This window comes from Myotis yumanensis, unplaced genomic scaffold (assembly GCF_028538775.1).
Source record: "Myotis yumanensis isolate MYYU_CA2020_CCGP unplaced genomic scaffold, mMyoYum1.0.hap1 SCAF_2, whole genome shotgun sequence".
NCBI lineage: Eukaryota > Metazoa > Chordata > Mammalia > Chiroptera > Vespertilionidae > Myotis > Myotis yumanensis.
Window position 1 is genome coordinate 99526608 of NW_027223753.1, and position 27001 is coordinate 99553608.

The window sequence follows — 27001 nt, forward strand, 5'->3', positions numbered from 1 at the left end:
ATTGGGAAAGTCTGGAGCAGGAATAGGGTAAGAGAAACAGGACACCAAAAGGGGAAAAGTAAGGAAGAGGGTTTTAGCAAAGAGGTGAAATTGAGATAGGGAAAATTAATGCTAAAGGAACGATGAAAATAGAATGGAGAACACTAATCCCCAAAAAAAAATAAAGAGAAAATAAAATGGCACTTTAAAAAATGGTAAAATGGTAGCAGTAATAATACTGGTTAAAAATAAAAATGTGGTAATTGAAAGGGTAAAATCAGGTGATGGAAAAAGAAGAAAAAGAGAAAAAAAAATTGGTTTCTTAGTAAAAAGGTGAAAAAATTAAAAAGAAAAAGAAAAAGAAAAAATTTGCAGTAGTGATGGTCTTTTGGTTCTTCTACTCTTCAGCCTGGTTCGCCTTAGTCCTGCCAGGTATTTAGGAGAGTGTTGAATTTGCCTGCATTACACTGTTCCTCCGTGTTGTAAATCACAGTCCTGATTTTAAAGCAGGCCATATTTGTGATCCAGTCTGCCTTAATTTGTATTCCCCTAAGAGTCAGTTTGTCAAAATTTCTTTAACCATGAAGGGTGTTTATTAAAAAAAAAAAAAAAAGAGCATCCTCCCGATGTGCAATGATTCTCTCTCCCTTGCTTTCTAAAATCAATTTGTAAAAGTTAAAAAACAAACAAACAAAAAACCAGTTGTATAGAGTTATACTGCATAGGGCCTAAACATGCTTGCTCCTTCCGGAAGTACTGACTTGGGTTCTTTTCCTAAAATTTCTTAATTTATCACATTTCCCCCCATTTCTTTTTAGAGAGAGTGGAAAGGAAGGTGGGAGGAGGAGAGAGAAAGAGAGAAACATCAATTGGCCGCCTCCGCAGGAGCCCTAACTGGGGCCAGGATTGAACCTGCAACCCAGGTCCGTGCCCTTGACTGGGAATCGAACCCAAAACCTGTGTACAGGCCAATGCTCCAACTACTGAGCCACACCGGCCAGGGCAATTTATCACTTTTTTTTTGGACAGTCCTTGCTCTGCTCGTTTAAATTTGGCTCTACATCCTGACAATTTCTGTCATTAAATGAACATTTATGAACACACTGAAATGTCTAGAGAGCTCTGCTGCAGAATGGGGTTACAAATATAAAGATGGTCTGTCTGTTAGAGGACAGGCAGGTGGCTATTAATGACAGGGAAGAGGTGTGAACACAATGCCATGGGAGTGCTTGGAAGGGGCAGCTAGTTCCAAATGGGAAGATCAGAGAAGACTTTAGAGTGGAAGTTGCATTTGAATTTGGCCTTAAGGAAGAGCTGGGTAGAGGAGGCGGCAATAGCATTGGAAGCAGAGGAGGTGCAAGCTGAGGAGGTGCGGCAAATTAAAGCATGAAGTGTGTAGCATGCTTTAGGGGTGAATAGGCCGGTATGGCTGAGACCTAAGGGGGTTTGGGTTTGTTTGGAAGAAATGAATTTGGAAAGGTGGAATTAGGTCACATTGTGAAGTTCCTTAAGTGCTCTCTGAGGAGGTGGGACTTCATTCTGTAGATAAACTCTAATGCAGAGGAAAAGGTAGTGAGCTCTGTGGTTTTGGTGAAAACTCTTAGGAATGGCAAGAAGAACTAAGTTCAAGAAAGGAGAACTAAAAATGCAGAGATCAATTAGGATATTATTGCAGTAGTGAAGACAGAAAATCACAGAGATCAAGTTGGCCTGTAATAGGAAAACTGTAGAAATCAAAAGAAGACTAGATTTAGATGATGTTTCAGGTTCACAGGCCTTGGTGATCAGATATGGAGATAAGAACAAGGGAAGAGTCAGAGATGACGTCAGGACTTGGAGGTCTCCAGACACAGTAATGCCAATTAACAAATTTTGAAAGGAATTCCTTTGAGGTAAAATGCGAGTACTTACTGTGAAGGATTTGATAAAGCAGTTTTCAAACTCTTAGTGCTCTGTTGGCTGTAGCACTGTGGCTTTGTATGTTTCCTGCTATGGGAAATCTCATGTTTGGGTTGCTGTATATGGGAGGATATTGGCACATGTTATAGTTATGAGACTTCACCTGAGATATTTGAATTTTTGCAAGTTTATTACACCACATTTTTAACCTGAGATTACTATAAAAACTTTTTAGTCTTCAAGAGACCTATGAAGCCAAAAGACACGAAATTTATGGGGAACGTCAGAGGAAGGAAGATGAAATGAAGCAGATGTTTGTGCAGCGGGTGAAGGAGAAAGAAGCCATACTAAAAGAAGCTGAAAGAGAGGCAAGTACACTAGTTTGTTGGGATTTGCATTTTTTCAGGTGTCCTATTAATTTGGGGGATTTATCTCAATTTAGTTGAGATGCATTTGGAGACTACTTGTTATTCTTTAAAAACTAGCTATTTTATACACCTAGTCTTTTAAAAAATTGTAGTCTGAAATCAGTTTTGGCCATTATGAGCAAATGGTCATCCTTTAGAAGTGGCTTATCAAGAACTTGTAATGCACCAGTTTACTAAGAAGTATTTTAAGTATCTTAACCAGGAGCCAGAAATGTTGTAGCTCTGGCTTGCTAAAGCCCTTTTTGAGAATTTAGGTGACGTTTGGTCTAAATGACCTTTGGCACAGCTAAACATCAGCAGTGAATTCCTTTAGTTCTGTTTGCTTCTCATTCTTCAAGCAACAATTTTAATTTTATTTGTTAAGCTATTTTCTATAGATCTGTAGACCTAATTGCAATGGCTACTTTTAAGTAAATGGCTGCATTTTCAAATGAGGCTCAAAAAGGGTGAGCTGCAAAAAAATTTCTAGAAGACAGAAATGTTAATACAAGTGAACTTGATAACACAAGAGTCCCTGAAGAGTTATTTGTAATTAATTTTACAAATTTATTATGTCAAGTACACTTACAGTACTTGGTATTTAAATAGTAAATGGTTTGGTAAAATAATCTAATATATCCTACTTATAATTTGAATTTTGGTCTTTTGAAAAATTTCAGATAATAGAAAAGTGAATCCAGAGTACACCCGTGTCCCTCCCACACCTAGATTTAGTAGGGAACATTTTGCCATTTTTATTTTACATGTGCGTATGTTGCGCATGTGTGTGTATGCGGGTATATGTGTGTATGTACATGCATGTGTATTTTTCCCGGTCATCTGAACGCTGGTTGAGACATCATGGCACTTTATCTCTAGGCACACCAGTGTGCATCTCTAAAGGTTAGGTGTATTTTTCTTCATAACCATAGTACCAATTTACACCTAAGAATATTAATAGGAATGCCTTAATCTCGCCTAATTGCTAATCCATATTCAAATTTCCCCAGTTGTCTCAAGATTGTCTATTATTATTTCTTTTTGTTTGGTGATTTTTGTTTTTGAGCCAGAATTAAATCACAGGTCTTATTGCATTTGGGTGTTCTTTTTCTTTAGTTTTTTGTTCTCTTTTAAACTAGTCCCTACTTTGTAGCTATTTTTAAATACAAATATTGAGGAGGAAGGAGTTGTGATGAGTAGGAAATAAGGATGCTGGTTTTTCTTTTAATCAGTGGATTAGTCTTTAAGGTGGTAGTGGAGTGAAATTCTTTTTTTTTTTTTTTTTTTTTTAAATATATTTTATTGATTTTTTACAGAGAGGAAGGGAGAGAGATAGAGAGTCAGAAACATCGATGAGAGAGAAACATCGACCAGCTGCCTCCTGCACATCTCCTACTGGGGATGTGCCCGCAACCCAGGTACATGCCCTTGACCGGAATCGAACCCGGGACCTTTCAGTCCGCAGGCCGACGCTCTATCCACTGAGCCAAACCGGTTTCGGCAAGGAGTGAAATTCTTTCAAGAGTTTCTCATAGATCAGGATTCCTTGTCTCTCCAGTGAGGAGAAAAGTTGTAGAAGTGGTGTATAGATAAGTTTTAATTTTTAAAATTCCACATAATATTTTGCTTAAATGTTTATTATTTAAAAGGATGTTAAAAATTCAGGTGACTAAATGATTGAAAGAAAAAGAGGAATACTATTTGTTAGTAGGTGCTTTGTAGAGTTTTATTTTTATGATTCAAATGCTTAAGAGTATGTATTAAACAAACGAAGTTAATTTGAAACTAAAGTACCAACAATCAGTTGTCACAGGAGTTCTAAACTTTTAATTATGTAGTTTTAGAGACAGTAGATTACTGGCCTGCTTGTTTCATGACCACTTTTCATGCTGTTAAGCCACTGTTGTTGATACTTGACAGAGAGTTACGGTCAGTTTGCTGAAGAAGGGCGTCTAGTCAATCATCATTACTCCGTGAGACTAGAATCATCTACTCCAGGGCTGAGGAAGACAGGATACGTTATTGCCTTAATTACGATGGTTTTAGAGGGAAAGGAGGCTTATTAATAATTACACTGGGGCAATAAGTAGGTGTAAACCAAGTCTCTTCAGGGTAAACTGGGATATTTGATCCTAATACTTGACTGCCAACATTTTAAAGTTAGTTATGTCAATAAGATACTGGCAGTCACCAACAAAAAGATAATTTTGGTAACCCAAAACAGTACTTAATTCCATATTAGGAGACCTTGTTATTTAAAATATCCTTGCCAATGTTATAAAACAAATACTTCTTAATTTATATTTTGTATAAAACTGGATTTTATTATATAGTTAATTGAAAATGTTGTGAACATTAAATAGACAACTAGAGTAGGGAGATGCACAGAACAATTGTTATCTCAAGATACTGTCTGAATATTGTATTTTTTACATCTTTATTACATCATTCTGAATGTACTAATGAGGCATGTTATGTATTATACGCAGATTTCCCATTCCTTTTCCGCTACTACAAGAAAAGTACAGTTTTTATTTATCCCTCCAATAAAGCACATAACCATCATTACATAATTACTACTTCCCCATTTTATATATGTCTACTCTGTCGTTAATATTTCATTTAATTTAGGCCTTATTTTCAAAAGTCTTCTATATGATTTCCAGTAAAAATACAGCTGCATTATAATCCTGAACATGAGAATACAGGAAGAAGACTTATAATACAGGGCAGGAAGGAGGGGTTCACCATAGGTGCAGCCGAGAACTGAGGCCCAGGGTGACTTTTCAGTGAGCACAGCCAGCTCACCTTCCAGGCAGTCATGGCAAAAAGGCCACTGGGAGGCACAAAACTCACAGTAAAGATAATCTAGTTCAGTGATGGCGAACCTTTTGAGCTCGGCATGTCAGCATTTTAAAAAACCCTAACTTAACTCTGCTGCCGTGTCACATATAGAAATTTTTTGATATTTGCAACCATAGTAAAACAAAGATGTATATTTTTGATATTTATTTTATATATTTAAATGCCATTTAACAAAGACAAATCAACCAAAAAAATGAGTTCGCGTGTCACCTCTGACACGCGTGTCATAGTTCAATCAAAGAGGAATGCTGTCTTTAGCATTTGTTTCTAAAAATTGGTAAGTTTAAAAGGATCATTGAACATCAGAATGTATGACATTCTTAGAAATAATGTTGACAAAAGATAAAGCAATGTACCATATTGGGGATAGTCTTAAGAGCATTGGTGAGTAGTTATCAGGAGCACAAACGGTGTACTGTTTTTAACTTTTTTGATTAGTATTTGAAAATACTTTTGAATAAATGCCTGTTGCAGTGACTAATGGAACCATGAGTGAGTGCTTCATGTACATGGAATAGATTGTTGCTATCAAAACTGTGAATGCCACATAATATGAATAATGTTCCCATTCACACCTTTCCCACTCCCCCTTTTAAAACATTTTTCTTGTTACAGTTTTCCTGGAATTTTTATCAACCTCAGGAATGAAATATATGAAGCACTCTATATATAAACTTTTAAAGATATTTATGTAGGTTTATAAAGAACCCATTTAAGTAATCAGTTCTCTGTCTCTATTCACAATAATGCAGATCTGCCCCTGTAGCCTCAGTTTCTGTTTCAGCCTCCACGCCGCTCCTCTCCCATATTTACAAGGGACGCACATGTGCTCAGAGAGCTGTAGACTTTATACCACTGATGGGAGTGACAGCTGGATGAGTCCCGCCCTGTAAACACATGTGCACTCACACACACACCTTTTTATAGAAGCAGGAACCATTTAATAAGCCAGCACCAAGTACTGTGCTTCTCTGAAATGGCCCCCTCAGAAAGGATCTGAGGCAGCAGGTCACTCACCTATTTCAGCTTCTCCCGCCTTAGTCTCAGGCCTCTGTCGGGTTTTCTGGCTCAGGACACACTGCTCCATATTTGGGAAATTTACTGTTTATTAGGGTGGGGTTTAGCTCTCCCCAGTTTCTACCCTCAGCCTCTGGTTGCTAGTAGCGTATTTCTATTTTCTCAGCTATTATATGCCATCTTTCTGGAAGCCAAGTTTTACTTTTCATTGAATGCTAGGTTGCTGCCTAAAACTAAAAAGACTAATTTAACATTTGTTTAACCAGGCTAGGAGATCAGAAAAGAAAAGGTATCTTTTTTTTTTTTTTCAAATCAAGATTTAGAATGTTGTGCTTATATACACGGCACACAGTGGATTCATATGGAGTCCACTGAAGTGCCCAGATTTGTTTTCAGATTAACACCAATTAACCAGGGAAACCTCATGTTATAATGTTATAAACTTTTGTAAAACTCGTTTTCATGGCTGCATTGAGTTATTCAACATAAATTTATGGTTTTACTTTATTTCTATTAGACACAGACTATGTTTTTCCATTATAGGGTACATACTACAGTGAGTTCTATTTCTCTGAATTTAGGGTTTTTTGATTTAGTTTAAATTTCAAGAAAGTCAATGACTGTGAAAAAATAGAATCAAGTTTTAAGGTTCTTCATTTTAATTGATAATTGACACTTAACTTCCCAAACAAATTTTTCAGTATAACTTTTAACAGCTTTCTCACTACAAATGATAACTTAATTTGGAAAATAAGGGTTTCTTTTTCCTTTTTTATAACTTGCTTCTGTAATTTGTGTTCTTTACCTTTATTAAGCATGAATTTTAGAAAATCTAATTGAAGAGGCTTTGTGGAGAAACTAGAGCAAGAAAATAAAAACTTCAAGGAAAGGTCATGTTTTAAAAACAGGTTTGTTCCTGGGGCTATGGTTTTTCATTATATTTTGTTCATGCATTTTTTTTTTTTTGCTTGGGAACTTATTTAAAATTAAAGTTGCTAAGGCAAATTCATAATTAAATTTTTTCTGAAGCATGAACTTGAGCCACCAGGTAGCTTGTGCAGATGCTGTGTTCGTTAGCGTGAATTAGCAGTGTGCTTTAGGCAGGAGGACACCCCTGCGCAGCTGCTGGCTTGTGCAGATGTTGTGTCCATTAGCGTGAATTAGCAGTGTGCTCTGGGCAGGAGAACAGCCCTGCCCAGCTGCTGGCTTGTGCAGATGTTGTGTCCATTAGCATGAATTAGAAGTGTGCTCTGGGCAGGAGAACAGCCCTGCCCAGCTGCTGGCTTGTGCAGATGTTGTGTCCATTAGCGTGAATTAGCAGTGTGCTCTGGGCAGGAGAACAGCCCTGCCCAGCTGCTGGCTTGTGCTGATGGTGTGTCCATTAGCATGAATTAGCAGTGTGTTCTAAGCAGGAGGACACCCCTGCGAGGCTGCTAGCTTGTGCAGATGTTGTGTTCATTAGCATGAATTAGCAGTATGCTCTAAGCGGGAGGACACCCCTGCCCAGCTGCAGCCATTCTGTTTCACTGCTAAAAGCTGCACCTTGTTTCCCAGCTGCAGGCCAAATTCGAGCACCTCAAAAGAGTTCACCAAGAAGAGAGAATGAAGCTTGAGGAGAAGAGAAGACTTTTGGAAGAAGAAATAATCTCTTTCTCTAAAAAGAAAGCTACCTCCGAGATATACCAGAACCAGACCTTTATGGGCAGCAACCTGAAGAAGGACAAAGACCGTAAGAAGTAAGCCATTTCCAACCACCCACCTCGGGTAGCCTGGCCCCTTCCCTCTCCCTCTCATTGCCCTCTTTGATCTTTATTGTGCTTCTGTCTGTTTCCTTTTCCTTGTCTGCCTCCTGTGGTCAGCTTGTTGTTCACTGCTGCTTCCCTAGCATCTACAATAGCACCTGGCACATATTGGGTGCTCATTAAATATTTGGCAAAATGAAAGAATGAATGAAATAAAAACACATCACAATGTAAAATACATCAATTACCTGGGGGGGGGGGAAAGTCGGCTGCTCTTATTTTATAGCCAAGCCTGGCTCTAATACACTGCTGACCTACCATTAGTTACATTGAATTTCTTATCTAATTGGAAGCTGTATGCTTTCTTGTGGAATCATAGGTGTCAAATAATATTTGATTTTAAAATACTAATTCTTAGGTTCACTTTATTTTAATAAATACTACTGATAATGATTTTGTGAGAATTTTTATTTTAATAAGGGAACCAGGCTATCGATGTGAACTCCTGTGCTTTGATGTCAGAGCTTATGAAACCAATGGTGGACGCAATGATGCAGAGGAAGGTAGAGAGGGTCCCAGTACAATGGGGCGGCATGAGTAGCATTTGGATGATATTCTCAAAGCTTATAGGTTGGGGTATGTGTCACAATTGAAATTACCAAAGTTTTAGAAAATAAGGTTTTATTCCTCTTTTGTACTTTGTGTCCTTCATTTTATTTCTCCCACTTAATATGTCCTTGTCAGTTTGCCTGTTTGTGCTGTTGCGAATTCTCCATTGTGGTCTTTGCCTCGGTTTCTCCAGTTGTCGCTGCTCTAGCAGCATATGTTCTTCTTATGTCCTTACAGAGCAACCCTTCCATTGTTGATTTCAAAACCAGGTCTGATTTCAAACCCAGCATTTTCAGATCATTGTAACTCCACTTGAGAATAGTTAGGAAAACGATGCTAATCCATGGTAGCTTTCTATTTTTGAACCGTGGAGAAGTAAATCCACAGGGTTTTGGTATATTTAATTGACCTGTGGATTTTATAGCTTTGGGGAAAGAAAGAAGAATTCTCATGTATGAACTTTTAACATTGGCTCCATGAGGGCATGGATCTATTTTGTTCATGGATGTATCCATCCCCAGAGCCTAGCACAGTGCCTGGTCCATATGATGAATAATAGCTATGTTTATTCAAGCACTGAATTTTAAAATATAAACTATAAATATAATTATTGCTTTTTATTACAAAGCTATGGGACCTTTTACTTTATCTTTTTATCTTAATCCAGTGTTACTAAAATTGGATTCCCCCATATTTATTTCATATATGAAAGACGTTTTACACTTACCTTGTGGAAATTATCACCCTGCTCCACTTGCGAATCGTTGGTATGAGCTGTTGATGACAAAATCAGGTCCAAGCCCATAGTTTCAGAATTCATCCTCAAGAAAATAGATTTTGGTGGGGTTTTTTTCTCTTTCTTTCCAAAGTTCCCTAACTAGATATCCTATAGACATTAGATGTATATTTACTCTTTCTGGGAAAGCTTTGTAAAACCATTGATTCTAATAATTTTTATTTCTTAGTTGATTTTATATTGTACCAATCAAAATTTTTTCTCTCTCTTTTTTCAGCTCCAATTTTATGTAAAACAAAGGTTCCAGATCACAGAAGGTCATCACAAGCAAAAGTTATTAAAAAGTTAGAAATATGCTGTGATTTTCTTGCTCATTTTATTTGCTGTATCAGTTATTTTGTATCTGGCAAATGGCCACAGTTACTGTCTTTTATGGAAAAATACTTTCAAGTATAAGGTCAATACATAAACCAGAGTGGGTGATAAGAACTTATGCGTCCACTACTGTGAAGTTTTAAGCTGCTGGTTTGTGATGGATTGAGATCATTGCCTCTACTGCCGACTTACTGTCACTTTGCAGAGCGCCACCACAGAGTTGTGCCACTGCCTTTGACAGCAGAGCTCGCTCACATCAGGCTGATTGCATTTACGTTCTAAGATGAACCTTTTGTTTTGTGCACACTAAAGGTAAAATTTTGAGAATATGTTTTAAAATGTATTTTGTACCTAAAACTCTAACCTCTCAATTGTTTTATAGAACTTTTTAATTTTTGATATGATTATCCAGTTAGTAACATGATCCTAAGCTTTTGTATAAAATTTTATATAATATGATGGTCTTCCATGCTTCAGTACACTTTATGGTGGCTGATGTATGATGATGAAAAAAAAAGTTTAAAAGTAAAAACACCCACGCATATATACTCTTTTTCTAGTGATAAGTACTTTTGAATTGGTGTTATCACAGTATTTTTATTAGGATGTATTACATACTTGGTGCTTAAAACTGTCTTCCAAGGGAAAAATAAGATTGAATTACCTTACTAAAAATATTTCTAAGAAAATAGCTATGAGCATCTGAATATTAAAGATATAAACATTTAGATAATTCATATCAGTGCCTTAGTAGTAGTCTCAGAACAATTAACTTTTTCTTAACAGTCATAGGTATACAGTTTTTTATTTTTTGTACCTAAATATTCTAAATAAAACTGACATTTACTCTTGACAAATAAAATATATCTGCATATTTACTAAAATGTGTTTACATTAATTTTTCTGTTTACATTAATTTTTCTGTTTACAAACTGTCATCTTAAGAAACATTTTATCAAAGTTCATTTAATTCTATGTCTGAACTATTTTAAAACAAGTATATTACCAGTATTTTTCAGACAACAAAATGTTTAAGTTAGCCTATGTTAGATTCTGAACAGTGCTTTTTTTATGAAGTTGTATAAGTTGCAAATAAAACCTTTCATTTTTTAGCACAATTTATCTGGACAAATACTTTACTTTCCATTTTTATATTTGAAACTCACAAATATCTCTCAGCCTTTTTCAACTGTAGTAAAGTAAGTATCACAGAAAAAGCTCTGAACTTCTTCTCAGGATAAGTAATGTTCAAGTTCTGGAAGGTGAGAGCAGGAGAGGCGGGGGCGTCCCTGCAGGCAGGTGACCTGTTGTACAGAGCTCAGCCAATGCCACAGCACCCAGTGTGAGCAAAGGAGAATGTATCCCCGAAGCTCGGGGATGTGGTGTGCATGCTGGTTATTTGTAGTCATATCATATTAAACTGTATGAAACAGCTGTCCTAAACTCTGTTTAAGTTCCTTTTAAATGCCAGATTGGAGGTTGACATGTTTGAAGTCATTTGAGTTTCCAGTTAAAAAGGTTGTAGAAAGTTGCCTGAGATTCTCACTTAGCAGGGGCCTCACTCAAGCCTCACTGTCAAGAAGATGTGTGCTCAGACACCATGTGAATGTTAATGTAGTCCATCCATTTGGGATTCTGTATACGACTTTATTTTAAAAGAGTTAGCACTACAGCCCTAGCTGGTTTGGCTCAGGGGATAGAGCATTAGCCTGCGGACTGAAGGGTCCCAGGTTGATCAAGGGCACATGCTCCAGTTACAGGCTTGATCCCCAATAGGGGTGTGCAGGAGGCAGCTGATCAATGATTCTCTCTCATCATTGGTGTTTCTATCTCACTTTCCCTCTCCCTTCCTCTCTGAAATCTATTTAAAATCCTATATAATAAAAGGCTAATATGCAAATAGACCAAACAGCAGAATGACCGGTCACTGTGACACACACTGACCACCAGGGGGCAAACGCTCAATGCAGGAGCTTCCCTCTGGTGGTCAGTGTGCTCCCACAGGGAGAGCATCGCTCAGCCAAAAGCTGGGCTCTGGCAAGCACAGTGGCAGTGGTGGGAGCCTCTCATGCCTCCATGGCAGTGCTCAGGATGTCTGACTGCTGGACATCACCCAAGGGCTCCCGGACTGCAAGAGGGCGCAGGTCAGGCTGAGGGGCACCCCCGAATGCATTATAATAAAGAGGGAATATGCTAATTGACTCTCATGCCATCGAAAAGATGGTGACAACCACAACCAGTAAGGAAAGAATATGCTAATTGACTGCCACACCCTCAAAGATGGCAGTGCCCACAGCCACAAGATGGTGGCACCCAGTCCCCTCAGCCCTGCAGCTGCCCAGGGTCGGCCCAAGTCAGGCAAGCCTCAGATGCTAGTTGCCCAGCCACCCAGGGCCAGCCCAAGGGACAACCAAACGACTGAACAAGTAGGCTGCATGGGGCGACAGGCTGGCAGGGGGGTTAGTGAGGGATGACGAAACAACTGAACAAGTAGGCTGTGTGGGGGCAACCAGGCCAGCAGGGGGGGCAGATGGGGGTGATTAGGCTGGCAGGGGGCAGTGAGGGGTGACTAGGCCAGCAGGAGGGCAGTTGGGGGTAACCAGGCTGGCAGGGGGGCAGTTAGGGGCAACCAGGCCAGGAGAGCGGGGTAGTGGGGGGCGACCAGGGCAGCACGCAGAGTGGGAGATCAGGCCGGCGGGGGGCAGGGCGCAGTTAGGGGTGACCAGGCCGGCAGGGAGGGGGCAGTTGGGGGCAACCTGGCCGGCAGCAGGGAGCAGTTAGGGGCGACCAGTTAGGGGCGACCAGGCTGGAAGGGGGTCAGTTAGGGGTGATCAGGCCCGCATGCAGAGGCAGTGAGGGATGATCGGGCAGGGGAGGCAGTTAGGGGCAACCAGGCAGGCAAGCAAGTGAGCGATTAGGAGCCAGTAGTCCAGGATTATGAGAGGGATGTCGACTGCTGGTTTAGGACCAGTCCCACCTGGATCGGGCCTAAACCAGCAATTGGACATCCCCCAAGGGATCCCTGATTGGAGAGGGTGCAGGCTGGGCTGAGGGGCCCGCCCGTGCATGAATTTTGTGCACCGGGCCTCCTATATGATAAAGAGGTAATATGCAAATTGACCCTCTGTCAAGCCATCACAAGATGGCTGCACCCACAAGGGAGGCAGGGTTCCCGTAACACAAGATGGTTGTACCCACATCGGAGGTGAGGTTCCCGTAATGAGCCACAACAAGCAATCAACAGGGACCTGAGGCTGCGTGGCACTGGGGTGGAGGTCCTGAGTCGGCGCCCCCAGCCTGGCACCTGGCTGGGGGACCTCAGGCCACGACCCCCGCCCCGACGCAGGGTCAGGGGAACTGCGGGTGCGCCAGGGGACATGAGGCTGTGTCCCCCACCCAGCACCCAGCTGGGGGACCTGAGGCTGTACCCCCTGTCCGGCGCCGGGTCAGGGGACCTGAGGCTGTGTCCCCTGCCCAGCACCCAGCTGGGGGACCTGAGGCTGTACCCCCTGCCTGGCAGTGGGTCTGGGGACCTGAGGCTGTGCCCCCTGCCCAGCGGGCCTTGACGGGGGTGGGGCCGGCCAGGTCTGGGTCTCACCCAATGGGGGTGGGGCCAGCCGGGTCTGGGTCTTGCGCAATTTCGAAGTGCACACGGGTGGGCGGGGACTTGACTCTGGGTCTGGCGGTGTGTCCCAGACAGGATGAAGATTTTCATATACATTTTACTAATTTTCTTTCATCTCTGACATTTCTATTATAGAGAAAGGGCAAATAGCAACATTAAAATATTTCCTCTAATTAATTCCCTTTTAATGTGCATGAATTTCATGCACCGGGCCACTAGTCCTATCTAATAAAAGAGTAATATACAAATTAACCATCACTCTGACACAAAGATGGCGGCGCCCAGTCTTTTCAGTCCCGCTGGAGTCCTCCAGTCCTGGAGGGCGGCCACTGAGAGCAGGGCCTGCTTGGCCGTCACCAGTGGCAATCCGGGAGTGGCCAAGCAGGCCCCGCAGACAGCAGAGAACCACAGGGAGCAGGCCTAAGCCATCAGTAGGACATCCCCTGAGGACTCCTGGATTGCAGGTCAGGCTGAGGGACCACCCCCCCCCCGCCCCCCGTGCATGAATTGTGTGCACCAGGCCTCTAGTATCCTATCTAATAAAAGAGAAACATGGTAATTAGCGTACGACTGCTACCTTTCCCATTGGCTAATCAGGGCGATATGCAAATTAACTGCCAGCCAAGATGGCGGCCGGCAGCCAGGCAGCTGGAAGCGAACATGAGGCTTGCTTGCTTCAATGAAGGAGGACTCCAACGTTCCCCGCCTGCCTTGCCGGCCTCTGAGCTGGCAGTTTGAAACATTGTAACAAATATAGAAGCTAAACAAAACCCCAGAAACCAGCTTTCAGCCGGCAGGGATCTCAGAGCTGGAGATGATACAGTGTTTCGATTATAGAACCGAAACAAACCAGATACCTGCTTTCAGCAGCAGAGGCCTTGGCCCAGAATTAAAAAAAGAAAAGAAAAAAAGGAGTGGTTGGGCTCTTCAGTCACCCGCCAGCCTGAAAACGGCCCTCAACCCCTCACCCAGACTGGCCAGGCACCCCAGTGGGGACCCCCACCCTGATCCAGGACACCCGTCAGGGAAAACCAGCCAGCCCCTACCCATGCACCAGGCCTCTATCCTATATAGTAAAAGGGTAATATGCTTCCCAGCACCGGGATTAGCGGAGCCGCGAGGCCTCCCGGCACCGGGATCAGCGTGACAGGGGGCAGCGCCAAAACACCCTGATCGCCCTGCGGCTCTGTGTGTGACAGGGTGCGGCACCCCAACCCCCCCCCCCCCCCCCCCACGGGCCCTGCTCTGTGTGTGACAGGGTAGAGCCATAACCTCCCTATCGGCCCTACCCTGAGTGTGAGAGTGGCGGCGCCCCAACCCCCTGATCCGCCCTGCTCTGTGGATGATAGAGGGCGGCGCCTCAACCCCCTGATCCACCCTGCTCTGTGGATGATAGAGGGTGGCGCCTCAACCCCCTGATCAACCCTGCTCTGTGCGTGACAGGGTACGGAGCCCCAACCCCCCTGATGGGCCCTGCTCTGTGCGTGACGGGGTGGCACCGCAACCTCCCCATCGACCCTGCCTTGAGTGTGACAGGGGGCGGTACCCCAACCCCCCAATCGGCCCTACCCTGAGCATGACTGAGGGTGGCATTGCAACCTCCCAATCCGCCCTGCTCTGTGCATGATGGGGGGCGGCGCCCCAACTCCCCAATCGACCCTGCTCTGAGCCCGACCAGGGGCTGCACCTAGGGATTGGGCGTGCCCTCTGCCACCCGGGAGCAGGCCTAAGCCAGCAGGTAGTTATCTCCCGAGGGGTCCCAAACTGCGAGAGGGCACAGGCCGGGCTGAGGGACCCCCCCCCCCCCCCCAGTGCACAAATTTTTGTGCACTGGGTCTCTAGTATATATATAAAAACAATTGCACTGTAATGTTCAATATCTCCTTACAAAGTGAGTTACCATCTCCTGATGCTTAAATTGATGAATTTCCTGGAAACAAAATAAAGCTAGACATGTTTTATTTATATTTTCCCATAAGACATGTGAAACAGAGTTGTTTCTCATTACCAACCTCTAATCTTTGTACACACTGCCCTGGATTTTAAAGCTCACAGGCTGTGATTTCAGCTTCAAAATAACACAAAGGAGAAGGTGATACAGGCATAATTATTATCTCCATTTTGAAGATGGACTCAATTTAGTCCCTATGTTCCTCTTGGGCTGGGAGACTCTCCATGCCCTTGTGGAGCAACAGTAGTAACAAGACAGAGCAAATCTGCCATAGAGCACTCTGAGGGCTCCTGCCTCTACCTCGGCACAGAAAGCATCTGGGGAAGTGACTGAGTCCTAAAACATTGGAAGTAGTTTTTCAAATGTAGGAATGGAGGAAGTTAATCCAGGCACAAGGAATAACATGTTTTTGATAAAATCTGTGTACTCCGGAAGGTAGCCAGATATGAATAGAGAGTAGAGGGGAAATGTGGGGTAGGAGGAAGGTGAGGTTTTAGAGTGAGATAGGAAACAAGTCAGGAAAGACTATAAGACCAATCCACCAGGCAGTAGGAGCCATGGAAAGTTACACCTCACATGGTCAGCTATTTCTCCAGAGCTCATGGGAAAGATGTATTGGAGGAGAAACTACAGGGAGCAAGTGACTCATGAGAGACTGCAGTCTAGGCCAGTAGTTCTTAACACCGAGTATATGAGAAAATACCGTTAAGTTGTGTTAAAAAAATGATGCATAAGGAATATATAGTAATGGAAGTGGTCATTACATGGATAAATCTAAATGAATGACTGTAAAACAATGGATATGCCTCATGGTTAGAAGTAGATAAAGAACTAAAATGCAACACTAGTGGCCTGTCAATTGGGAGAGGGGCAGATCCAGTGGTCTACGTACAGTTCTTGTGTTAACTAGGAACGCAAAGTGATTCGACCACTGTGGCAGTTTCTTATCCTTACCATATGTGTTAATTTTCTACAGCTGCTCTAACAAATTTATCACAAACTACATGGCTTAAAATAAGACATATTCTTATAGTTTTGTGAGTCAGTTAACATGATTCTCACAGGGCTAAAATCAAGGTATGGACAGGGCTGTATTATAGGGGAGACTCCCTCTTGGCCTTTTCCAGCTTCTGGGAGATACCCATATCCCTTGGCTCCTGACCTGGAGTCCATTTTCTTTTTTTTTTTAATTTTTAAATTTTATTTTAATGTTTAAAGTATTACAAATAGTAGTACACATGTCTCCTTTTTCCCCCCATTGATCTCCCCCTGGCCCCCCTACACCCCTCGGCACATGCCCTCACCCCAGCCCTCCAGTGTCTTGCGTCCATTGGTTATGCTTATATGCCTGCATACAAGTCCTTCAGTTGATTTCTTACCCCTCTTAACCCTCCCCAGCCTTCCCACTGTATTTTGACAGTCTGTTGGATGATTCTTTGCCTCTGTATCTATTTTTGTTCATCAGTTTATAATGTTCTTTATATTCCATAAATGAGTGAGATCATGTGGTATTTTTCTTTCACTGACTGGCTTATTTCACTTAGCATAATGCTCTCCAGTTCCATCCATGCTGTTGCAAATGGTAAGAATCCCTTCTTTTTTACAGCAGTGTAATATTCCATTGTGTAGATGTGCCACAGTTTTCTAATCCACTCATCTGCTGATGGGCATTTAAGCTATTTCCAAATCTTAGCTATGGTAAATTATGCTGCGATGAACATAGGGGTGCATATATCCTTTCTGATTGGTGTTTCTGTTTTCTTGGTATATAATCCTAGAAGTGGTATTACTGGGTCAAATGGCAGTTCCATTTTTAATTTTTTGAGAAAATGCCATACTGTTCTCCACAGTGGCTGCACCAGTCTGCATTCCCACCAGCAGTGAAGGAGGGTTCCTTTTTCTCTGCATACTCTCCAGCACTTTTTCTGGCAGGTGTAAGATGGTACCTCATTGTTGTTTTGATTTGCATCTCTTGGATGATTAGTGATTTTGAGCATGTTTTCATATGTCTTGGCTTTCTGTATGTCCTCTTTCAAAAAGTGTCTATTGAGGTCCTTTGCCCATTTTTCGACTGGATTATTTATCTTCCTTTTGTTAAGTTATATGAGTTCCCTTTAAATTTTGGAGATTAAAACCTCATCGGAGATAACATTGGCAAATATGTTCTCCCATACAGCGGGCTTTCTTATTGTTTTGTTGATGGTTTCTTTTGCTGTGCAGAAGCTTTTTATTTTGATGTAGTCCCATTTATTTATTTTCTCCATAGTTTCCATTGCCCTAGGAGCTGTATTGGTAAAGATATAGCTACGACATATGTCTGATATTTTGCTGCCTATCGGGTCTTCTAAGCTTTTTATGGTTTCCCGTCTTACATTTAAGTCCTTTAGCCATTTTGAGTTTGTTTTTGTGTATGGTGTAAGTTGGTGATCTAGTTTCATTTTTTTGCATGTATCTGTCCAATTTTCCCAGCACCATTTATTGAGGAGACTGTCTTGACTCCATTGTGTGTTCTTGCCTCCTTTGTCAAATATTAATTGAGCATAATGGCTTGTGTCGATTTCTGGGTTCTCTGTTCTTTTCCACTGGCCTATATGTCTGTTCTTATGCCAAGCTCTTTCTGTGAATCCATCATTACCCTAATCCCAAAACTGGATAAAGGCAATACAAAGAAAGAGAATTTCAGGCCATTATCCCTCATGAACATAGACGCCAAAATTCTCAACAAATTCTAGTAAATTGAATCCAGCATTACATTTGAAAGATCATACACCATGACGAAGTAGTTTTTATTCTGGGGATGCAAGGATGGTACAATATCCGCAAATCAATAAATGTGATACAGCACATAAATGAACTGAGAGATAAAATCATATAACCATATCCATTGATGCAGAAAAAAATTTTTTGACAAAATCCAACATTCTTTCTTGATAAAAACTCTCAGCAAGGTTGAAATAGAAGGATCATACCTCAACATAATAAAAGCCTTATATGACAAACCCACAGCCAACATCATACTCAATGGGCAGAAACTAAAGCCATTTCCCCTAAGAACAGGAACGAGACAGGGATGCCCAATCTCATGACTGCTGTTCCATATAGTACTGGAAGTATTAGCCATTGCAATCAGACAAGAAGAAGAAATAAAAGGCATCCAAATTGGAAAAGAAGAAATAAAACTGTCCTTATTCGCAGATGACATGATATTGTACATAGAAAACTCCAAAGACTCTATCAAAAAACTACTAGGCTTAATAAATGAATTTGGCAATGTAGCAGGATACAAAATTAACACCCAGAAGTCTATGGCTTTTCTATACACCAATAATGAACTCACAGAAAGAGAATCTAAAACAACAATCCCATTTACCATTGCAACAAAAAAATTAAGATACCTAGGAATAAATTTAACCAAGGAGATAAAGGACCTGTACTTAGAAAACTTGAGGATGCTGAAAAAAGATATAGAGGAAGAAATAAACAAATGGAAGAATATACCGTGTTCATGGGTTGGTAGAATCAACATCATTAAAATGTCCATACTACACAAAGCAATCCATAAATTCAATGCAATCCCCATTAAAATACCAACCACATACTTCTAAGACCTAGAACAAGCTCTCAAAAAATTCATCTGCAATAAAAACGACCCAGAATAGCTGCAGCAATCTTGAGAAAGAAAAACAGTGTTGGAGGTATCACAATACCAGATATCAAGCTATACTACAAAGCCACTGTTCTCAAAACTGTTTGGACCCCCTTTTCAAAGCCAGCAATGTCTCAGTCTGACTTTCTCCTCTTCCTTGCTCTCCCACTTACTGGGCCCACCAGCATCATTCCCCTGCCTGCTGGTTAGCAACCTTAATTCCCCTTTCCGTGTAACCTAACATTCAAAGGGTCCAGAGATGAAGACCTGTATGGGCCATTGTTCTGCCTATGATGCCATACAGTCCAGCAATTCTAAAAGTGCATTGAAGATAACTGAAAATATCTCTCCATTCAAAGACCTGTACTTAAATGTTTATAGCAGACATTTTTCATACTCTGCCTAACTTGAAACAACCCAAATGTCCATCAACTGATGAATGAATAAACAAGTTGTAGTTCATCATACAATGGACAAACTACTGATACATGCAGAACATGAATAAGTCCAAAAGTAGCATGCTAAGTCAAGCCAGACGCAGAAAGCTATAGACTACGACTCCTCCTCAGGTGGCATTTTTGTCAAAATGAAACTAGAGGGATAGAAATCGGCTATGATTGCCAGGCCTGTGGAGGGGCAGGGCACATGGACTTGAAAAGCACTCAAGGAAAGCTTTGGGGGGTGGAAATAACTCATATCTACTGTGGTGGTGGTTACCTGGCTATGTACATTTCTAAAAACTTAAGCAACTACACATAGAAATTTTTTTACTAAATGTAAATTATACCTCAAAAATAAAAAGTAAAAGTTAAAAGGCCAAAACAATGGGAATGAAAAAAATCACTACAGATTTTGTAGACATTAAATTGTCAAAACATTTGAAAATATAGAAGAAATGATAAATTCAATTTAAAAATTGACTTACTGTTATAAGAGTTAATGGAAAAGCCTATATAATAAAGAGGTAATATGCAAATTGACCATCACACCCTCGCACAAGGTGGCCGCACCCATGTCGTCACAAGATGGCTGTGCCCATGTCATCACAAGATGGCTGTCACAAGATGGCCGGCAGGGAAGGGCAGTTGTGGATGATCAGGCCAGCAGGGGAGGGCAGTTGGGGGTGATCAGGCTGGCAGGGGAGCAGTTAGGCGTCAATCAGGCTGGCAGGGGAGTGGTTAGGGGGTGATCAGGCAGGCAGGCAGGTGAGCAGTTGGGAGCCAGTAGTGCCAGATTGTGAGAGTGATGTCCAACTGCTGGTTTAGGCCCAATCCCACAGGTCGAGGGGTCCCATATTGGAGAGGGTACAGGCTGGGCTGAGGGACACCCCCTTCCCCCAGTGCACGAATTTTGTGCACCAGGCCTCTAGTGTCATAATAAAAGGCAATCCGTAATTAAAATTTCCTTAGGCTGTGATAACTCTCCCAGAATCTTACCAGACATTTAAAAAAGAAAGCCGTTCATTTCATAAACTTTCCCTGTTGTAGGTAAGACAATGCCCTCACCTCAAGATGCCCATTTCCTAATCCCTGGAACCTATGACTAGGTTGCCTTACCTTGCAAAAGATACCCTATAGATGTGGTTTAGGCTACAGCCTTGCGATGGGAAGGCGATCCTAGGTGGGCCCAGTCTAATATTTAGGTCCTTAAAAGCTAAGAGCTTTCCCTCTATGGTCAGAGGAAAATAAGACAGAAGCAGAATCAGAGATGCAACTCTGTGGACAAGACAATGGAGGTGGGGCCACCAGCCAGAGAGTGCAGGGGAGGGGGCGGGATAGGGGGTTGGGGGAGGCCTCCAGAACCTGGAAAAGACAGGAAATGGGTTCTCTGCTAGAATCTCCAGAAGGAAAGGAGCCTGATGAGACCAAAGGGAGACTTCTGTCCACCAAAATTATAAGATGAATACATTTATATTGTTCTTACCACTACGTTTGTGGTCATTTGTTACAGCAGCAATGGAAAACATTCCCCAAGAATAATAGGTAAAGGAAACACTTCAAACTCATTTTATAAAGCCAGTTTAACTTTCATTTCAAAGCCTAACAAGGACATTCTAAGAAAGGGTGATTATGCAGGAAATGATGCAAAAATCCTAAACAAAAAACCTAAAATACTAGCCTAATCCAGCAGGCACAGTGCAAACTCCCTGCCGCGGGCTCTGTCTGGGCTCAGGATGGCATACCCGGCCTGAAGCGCTGGGGCCTCAAGCGCTTTCCAGGGAAATGGAGGTCTGTGTGAGGCCTGAAGAGTGCCCATCAGCCAGAAGAGAGTGGGAGCTGTGCTGCAGGCAGAGCACAGTAACCAGGAGCACAAACCCCAGGCTCTGACCTGGGTGAGGCTGGGGTGTAAGCAAAGCCGGGGCAGGAAAGGCCTTGTACCTGGTGTGAAAGGTTTTGGACTTCTCTTGAAGGTGATGGGAAGCCATTAAAGAGTTGCAATAAGGGGTATGACATCATCACATCTATGTTTTGGGAATAAGTCCCTGTGGCACCCTATAAAAGTGGATTTAATTGCAGGTGGGAGTTGGGAGGGGGAAGGTTGGGGAGCAGCTTGCTGGAGGGCTCAAGGCAATGGAAATGATGTGGGCTGGGCTCAGGAGAGTGAGGATAGGAAACATATTAGATCCTGGGGAGACAAGACTGTGGGATGGGCCTCGTAGGATGTTGGAGTGATGGCTAGGAGGGCACCTCTGGCTTGTTCATCTGGGTATATGGTTGTGCAACGACCTGGGCAGGGTAGCCAGGGGCAGGGGCAGATTGTGGAATGAAGAGGCAATGACTGGGGAGGCCAGTGCGGGGTTCAGAGGGGTCAATATTGTGTGCAGATGGACTCGGGGCCCCAGGAGAGTGTGAGATCACTGGGCACACATGTGGAGAGAGGAAAAGTGCCCCCACAGAATCCAGAGGAAAAAAATATATAGGGACAGGCCAAGGGAGAGGAGCCTGCAACAGGACAGAAGGGACAGCCAGGGAGGGAGGAGGAGAGCCAGGAGAGGGGCATCTGGAGAGAAGAGGCAGAGCAGACAAGACAGGACTGATGTTAAGAATGAATCCAGGGCAACAGAAAGATGTGTAGAGCTTGGATTTCTCAACAATGATGTCACTGGTCACCAGAGACATCAGTGAGATAGTGGTTCCACTGGAGGAAGGAGAGGCAGGAGATGACTCAGGTGGGGAGTGGGGGCACTGAGTGCACAGGGGAAAGAAGGACTTTCCTAGGAATCTTGGCTATGACAGGAAGAGTGATTATCAGCTAGCTGTTACTAGTCATAAGGCATCCCCAAAATGTGTACAACAGCACGATGTATGTGTTATTTCCCACAAGTTCTCAGATGGGCTAGACCTGCTGTTCAGGGCCAGGCTGCAATCAGCTGCTCCAAAGAGCGGGGCGCACCCACAGGAGAGCCTGCGCTTGTTCTCAGATGAAGTGTGCAAGGCGTCTCCTGGCCAGCCATCACTCGCACTGCACTGCCGTGGCCACAGCAAGTCTGGCCAGCCCAGCCCAAGGACAGAAGCCCACCTCAGATGGTCAGAGGAAGAGATGTAGGCAGAGGAGTGTGGCGGCGTGGACACTTTGTCGTCTGTCCTCCACGGCCCTGAGCAGCCTCTCTGCTCCCCTGCCCTCCGCTGACCCCGTCCTCACAGCAACCACAGTGACCTGATCACAGGCCCTCGCTTCAAACCCGGGTGCTGACGGTGACTGCAGCCAGTCCGCTTCCTGTCGGCCGTCCCCTGTGCCGTGGGCTCCCCCAGGGACGCGTGTGCTCTTCGGCCCCCCAGGAAGTAGCTCTCCCGCCCCGGCCTCTGCCAGTGGGGGCTTTCTCACGTGCCCGTGTGTTTCCGCCGGGACCTTGTTTCTGGAGACGGCCGGCTGGGGCAGGGGCCTTGCGGGCCACGTTCACCTCCATCCCAGGGGTCACTCCTGGCAGCGGGCGTTTGCGGAGTGAACAAGCAGACACAGCCAGCCGGAAGGGGCAGAGGCCGGGTGACTGTTGCCCTGAGGTGCTGGCGGGAAGACCAGATGGGCTGCAGCGGGCCTCGCCCACGTCGAGGCCCACATGGGGCAGAGCCAGGCCACCAGCGTGTCCGGGCTCGTTGTCCTCCATGGCCTGCCTTTCCCTTCTCTTCAAGGCCTGTGAGGTCGCCCAGGACAGTGTGGAGAGGGTGGTGAGCAGAGCCTTGGCTTGGTTCCCCGAGGAGGAGAAGCCTTCGCTTTTCACTGGTATGTCTACACTGGGGTTTTCACGGAGCCCCTGGGGTGAGGAACTTCCCTTCTGTCCTAGCTTTTGAGTTAGTTTTGTTTTTAGTTAAGAATGGATGCTGGATTTTTGTCAAATGCTTTCTCTGTATCTATTGAAATGACCATATGCTTTTGTCTTTTCTAGTTACTTTTCTTAATTTATTTTTATTGTGAGATAATGAACATATAGCATCATGTAAGATTAAGGAGCACAGCGTGCTGATTTGACACACTTAGTTGCTGCAATGCAATGGTCACTTCAGGTTCCCTAACACCCTGATCACGCTCACTTTTTTTTTTGTGGTGTGAACAGTTAAGATCTGGTCTCTTAGCAACTTTGAAGTTTGTTATACAGTAGTGTTCTCTACAATCTCTATGCTGTGCATCAGGCTTCAAAATTTTATTTGTCTATTAGTTGCTAGTTGTACCCTAAAACAATGTATTTCCAATTCCCCTAACCCCCAGCCCCTGGTAACTACCACTCTACTTTCTATTTCTGTGACTTCGGCTTTTTTAGATTCCACCTGTAAACGGTGTCATGCAGGATTTCTCCTTCAATGTCTGACTTATCTCAATTAGCTTACTGCTCAAAAGGTCTATCCATGTTGTTGCAAGTGGCAGAATTTCCTCTTTCTCATGACTGGATAATATTCCACTGTGTGTGTGTGCGCGCGCGCGCGCATTACATTTTCTTTATCCATCTCTGCATTGACACACAGGCTGTTTCCATATCATGGCTACTGTGAACAGTACTGCAGTAAACATGGGAATATCCTCCTTTCACTGCCTTTGACTAGATACCCAGAAGCAGAATTGCTGGGTCATATGGTAGTTCTATTTTTAATTTTTTGAGGAATGCCCACACTATTTTTCATAGTGAATAAGCCAATTTACATTCCCAACCACAGTACATAAATGTTCCTTTTCTCCACATCCTCACCACCAGCATGCAGTCCTGTCTTCTTCATTGCAACCATTCTAATAGGTGTGCAGTGATATTTCATGGTTCCGCTTTGCATTTCCCTGATGATTAGTGATGTTGAGCATTTTTTCATGTCCTGTTGGTCATCCGTATGTTTTCTTTAAAAAATGTCTATTTAGCTATGCCTCCTATATTGTAATTAGATTGTTTGTTTTTTGTTATTGAATTATATGAGTTATTTATCTACTTTGGATATTAACCTCTTAGACAATATATGGTTTGCAAATATTTCCTCCCATTCTATAGGTTGTTTTTCCATGTTGGGGGGTTGGTTATTTACTATCCTGAAGTGTTTTAGTTTGATGTCCCACTGGTGACATTTGCTTTTGTTGCTTGTGCTTTGGTGTCATATAAAACAAACAAAAACAACAACATTGTCTACACTGATATCAAAGAGCTTCCTCACTATGTTTTCTTCCATGTGTTTTATGGTATCAGGTCTTATGTTTAAGTCTTTAATACATTTCAAGTTAATTTTAGTGATTGGTGTATAGGCATTCAATTTTATTTTTCTTCATGTGATTATCTAGTTTTCCCAACACCATCTGTTCTTTCCCCACTGAGTGTTCTTGGCTCCCTTCTCAAACATTAGCTCACCATGTATACAGGGATTTATTTCTGGGATCTCTATTTTGTTCTATTGATCTATGTGTGTATTTTTGTGCCAGTACCATACTGTTTTAATTACCATAACTTCATAGAATAGTTTAAAATCAGAACGTGTGGATGCCCTCAGCTTTTCTCCTTTTCATGGTTGCTTTAGTTATGGAAGGCCTTTTCTGGCTCCATACAAATTTTAGGATATTTTTTCTATTTATGTGAACAAATGCTATTGGAATTTTGATAGGGATTCATTGAATCTATAGATAGCTTTAAGTAGTATAAATATTTTAACAATTCTTCTGACCTATGACTATGAAATAAATTCCTACTTGTTTGTATTTTTAATTTCTTCATGAAAGACTTGTAGTTTTTATTGTTTAGATCTTTCAGTTTTTTTTCAGTTTTATTAAGACATAAAACTTATACATATAGCACTGTGTAAGTTTAAGGTGTACAGTATAATGACTTGACTTTTCATATATTGTAAAATGATTACCACAATAAGTTTAGTTGACATGTATTATATCATAGAGATATAAAATACGAAAAGAGGAAAAAAGTTTTTTTCCTTGTGATGAGAATTCTTAGGATTTACTCTTAGCATCATCTGCACTTTCATCCCCAGTACTTCTTTATCTTATAACAAGAAGTTTGTACCATCTGACTACCATTAGATTCCTCCTCCCGCCAACTTCATTCAATTCCCCCTCTTTCACTTTTTTGGTTACATTTATTCTTAGTACTTGTTGTTTTTGATGCTATTGTGAGTGGGATTGTTTTTAAATTTCGTTTTTAGCTGTTTCTTTGTTAGTGTATAGAAAAACAACTGACTTCTGTATATTGATTGTACATGTTGCCACTACTGAATTTGTCTATTAGTTCCAACAGTGTTTTGGTTGAATCTTTACACTTTTCTATAAATAAAATCATATCATCTACAAGCAATGGCAGTGTTACTCTTTTCTTTCTGATTTGGATGTCAGTTCTTTATCATGCCTTCTGTCTTCTCCTTGTGGAACTAGATTATTCTCATATTTGTTCTTTTGCTGAAATTCCACAGACCACATAAGGCTTTCTTCATTCTTTTACATCCTGTCTTTCTTTGTTTTGCTCTAACTGGGTTACTTAAAAATTTTGTTCTTCAGCTCATACATTCTGTCTTCCATTTGCTTTACTCTCCCCCACATGCTGTCTATGGCATTTAAAAAATTTCATCTGTTGAGTTCTTCAGCTCCAGAATTTCTGTTTGGTTCCTTTGATTTCTATCACTTTGATAAATATCTCATTTTGTTCACATGTCTTCTTCTCTTCTTCCTAGTCTCAATGAGCTGTCTGAGTTGTGTGTGTGTGTATTTTTAACTCACTGAGTTTCTTCAAAACATGTATTTTGAATTATCAGCCACATTGCAAAATGCTCTGAGCTTGATTATTGGAGAAATGTTTCCTTTTGGTAACAACTTTGGTCACAAGCTTTGGTAACAAAACTTCTTTGATTTTACATTGTTGCTGTTTCATTTGAAGTAGCAGTCATCTCCTTAAATCTTTTTTTCTTTTTACTGTTTTTGTGTTTTTTCTTTATTGATTAAGGTATTACATATGTGTCCTTATCCCCCCATTGCCTCCCCACCCCACTCCACCCCCACTCATACCCTCACCCCCCTGGTGTCTGTGTCCATTGGTTAGGCTTATATGCATGCATAGAAGTCCTTTGGTTGATCTCTCTAGTTGCCTTCAGATGGGATTTTTCTCCCACCTTCCACATTTTCCAGATGGTGGCACTAGAACCTAATTTTGTGGTTTCTCCCTAGCCCAGAGATCCTGGTTTGTTTTTCTGATAGCATTTATTTATTGTATTCGCTGTTGCCACTGTACTTGGGAGGGCATACAAGGAGCCAGCTGCAGAGTGGTGGGAGATTTGGTTAAACATTTTAGGTGCTGGTGGTGCCTGCAGACCTGGCGAATAGATAGATTCCAGGGTGAGGGACTCCCAGAGCATCCTGATCAGACTTCCTACTGAAGTCCCGAGCACCTTCCCCAGTCCTGGAAGCCCCACCTCAGTACTCTTCCGTGCTGTTGGAGAGAAACAGGTTTCTCCAGCTGCTTTCAGCCCCACTAAGGAAGCCAGGCACTCCCTCTCCTCCCCTTCTCCCCCCCCTCCCCCCACCCCCAGAGTCTGAGTGGGGGTGCAGCATTGCTTTGGCTGAGGGGAGAGGTGGGGCGTGGTGGACAGAGTTTTTTTGTTTTTGTTTTTTTTTTTATCCTCACCAGAGGATATATTTCCATTGATTTTTAGAGGGAGTGGAAGGGCAAGGGAGAGACAGAAACA

General features: G+C 42.5%; 1 protein-coding gene across 3 annotated transcripts in view; it reads left to right on the forward strand.

Moving 5' to 3' along the window:
- The window catches only part of SEPTIN10 (septin 10), an 83674-nt gene extending 73003 nt beyond the window's left edge, over positions 1 to 10671 (forward strand). For 2 of the 3 annotated variants that reach the window (XM_070405849.1, XM_070405850.1), the window contains exons 9-11: positions 2114 to 2246; positions 7722 to 7903; positions 9532 to 10671. In XM_070405849.1, the coding sequence (XP_070261950.1) occupies positions 2114 to 2246; positions 7722 to 7903; positions 9532 to 9547 (331 nt within the window). In that variant the 3' untranslated portion in view covers positions 9548 to 10671. The remainder of the gene's footprint in view (positions 1 to 2113; positions 2247 to 7721; positions 7904 to 9531) is intronic. The other variant, XM_070405851.1, reaches the window with a different exon arrangement.
- Positions 10672 to 27001: the final 16330 nt, after the last annotated feature.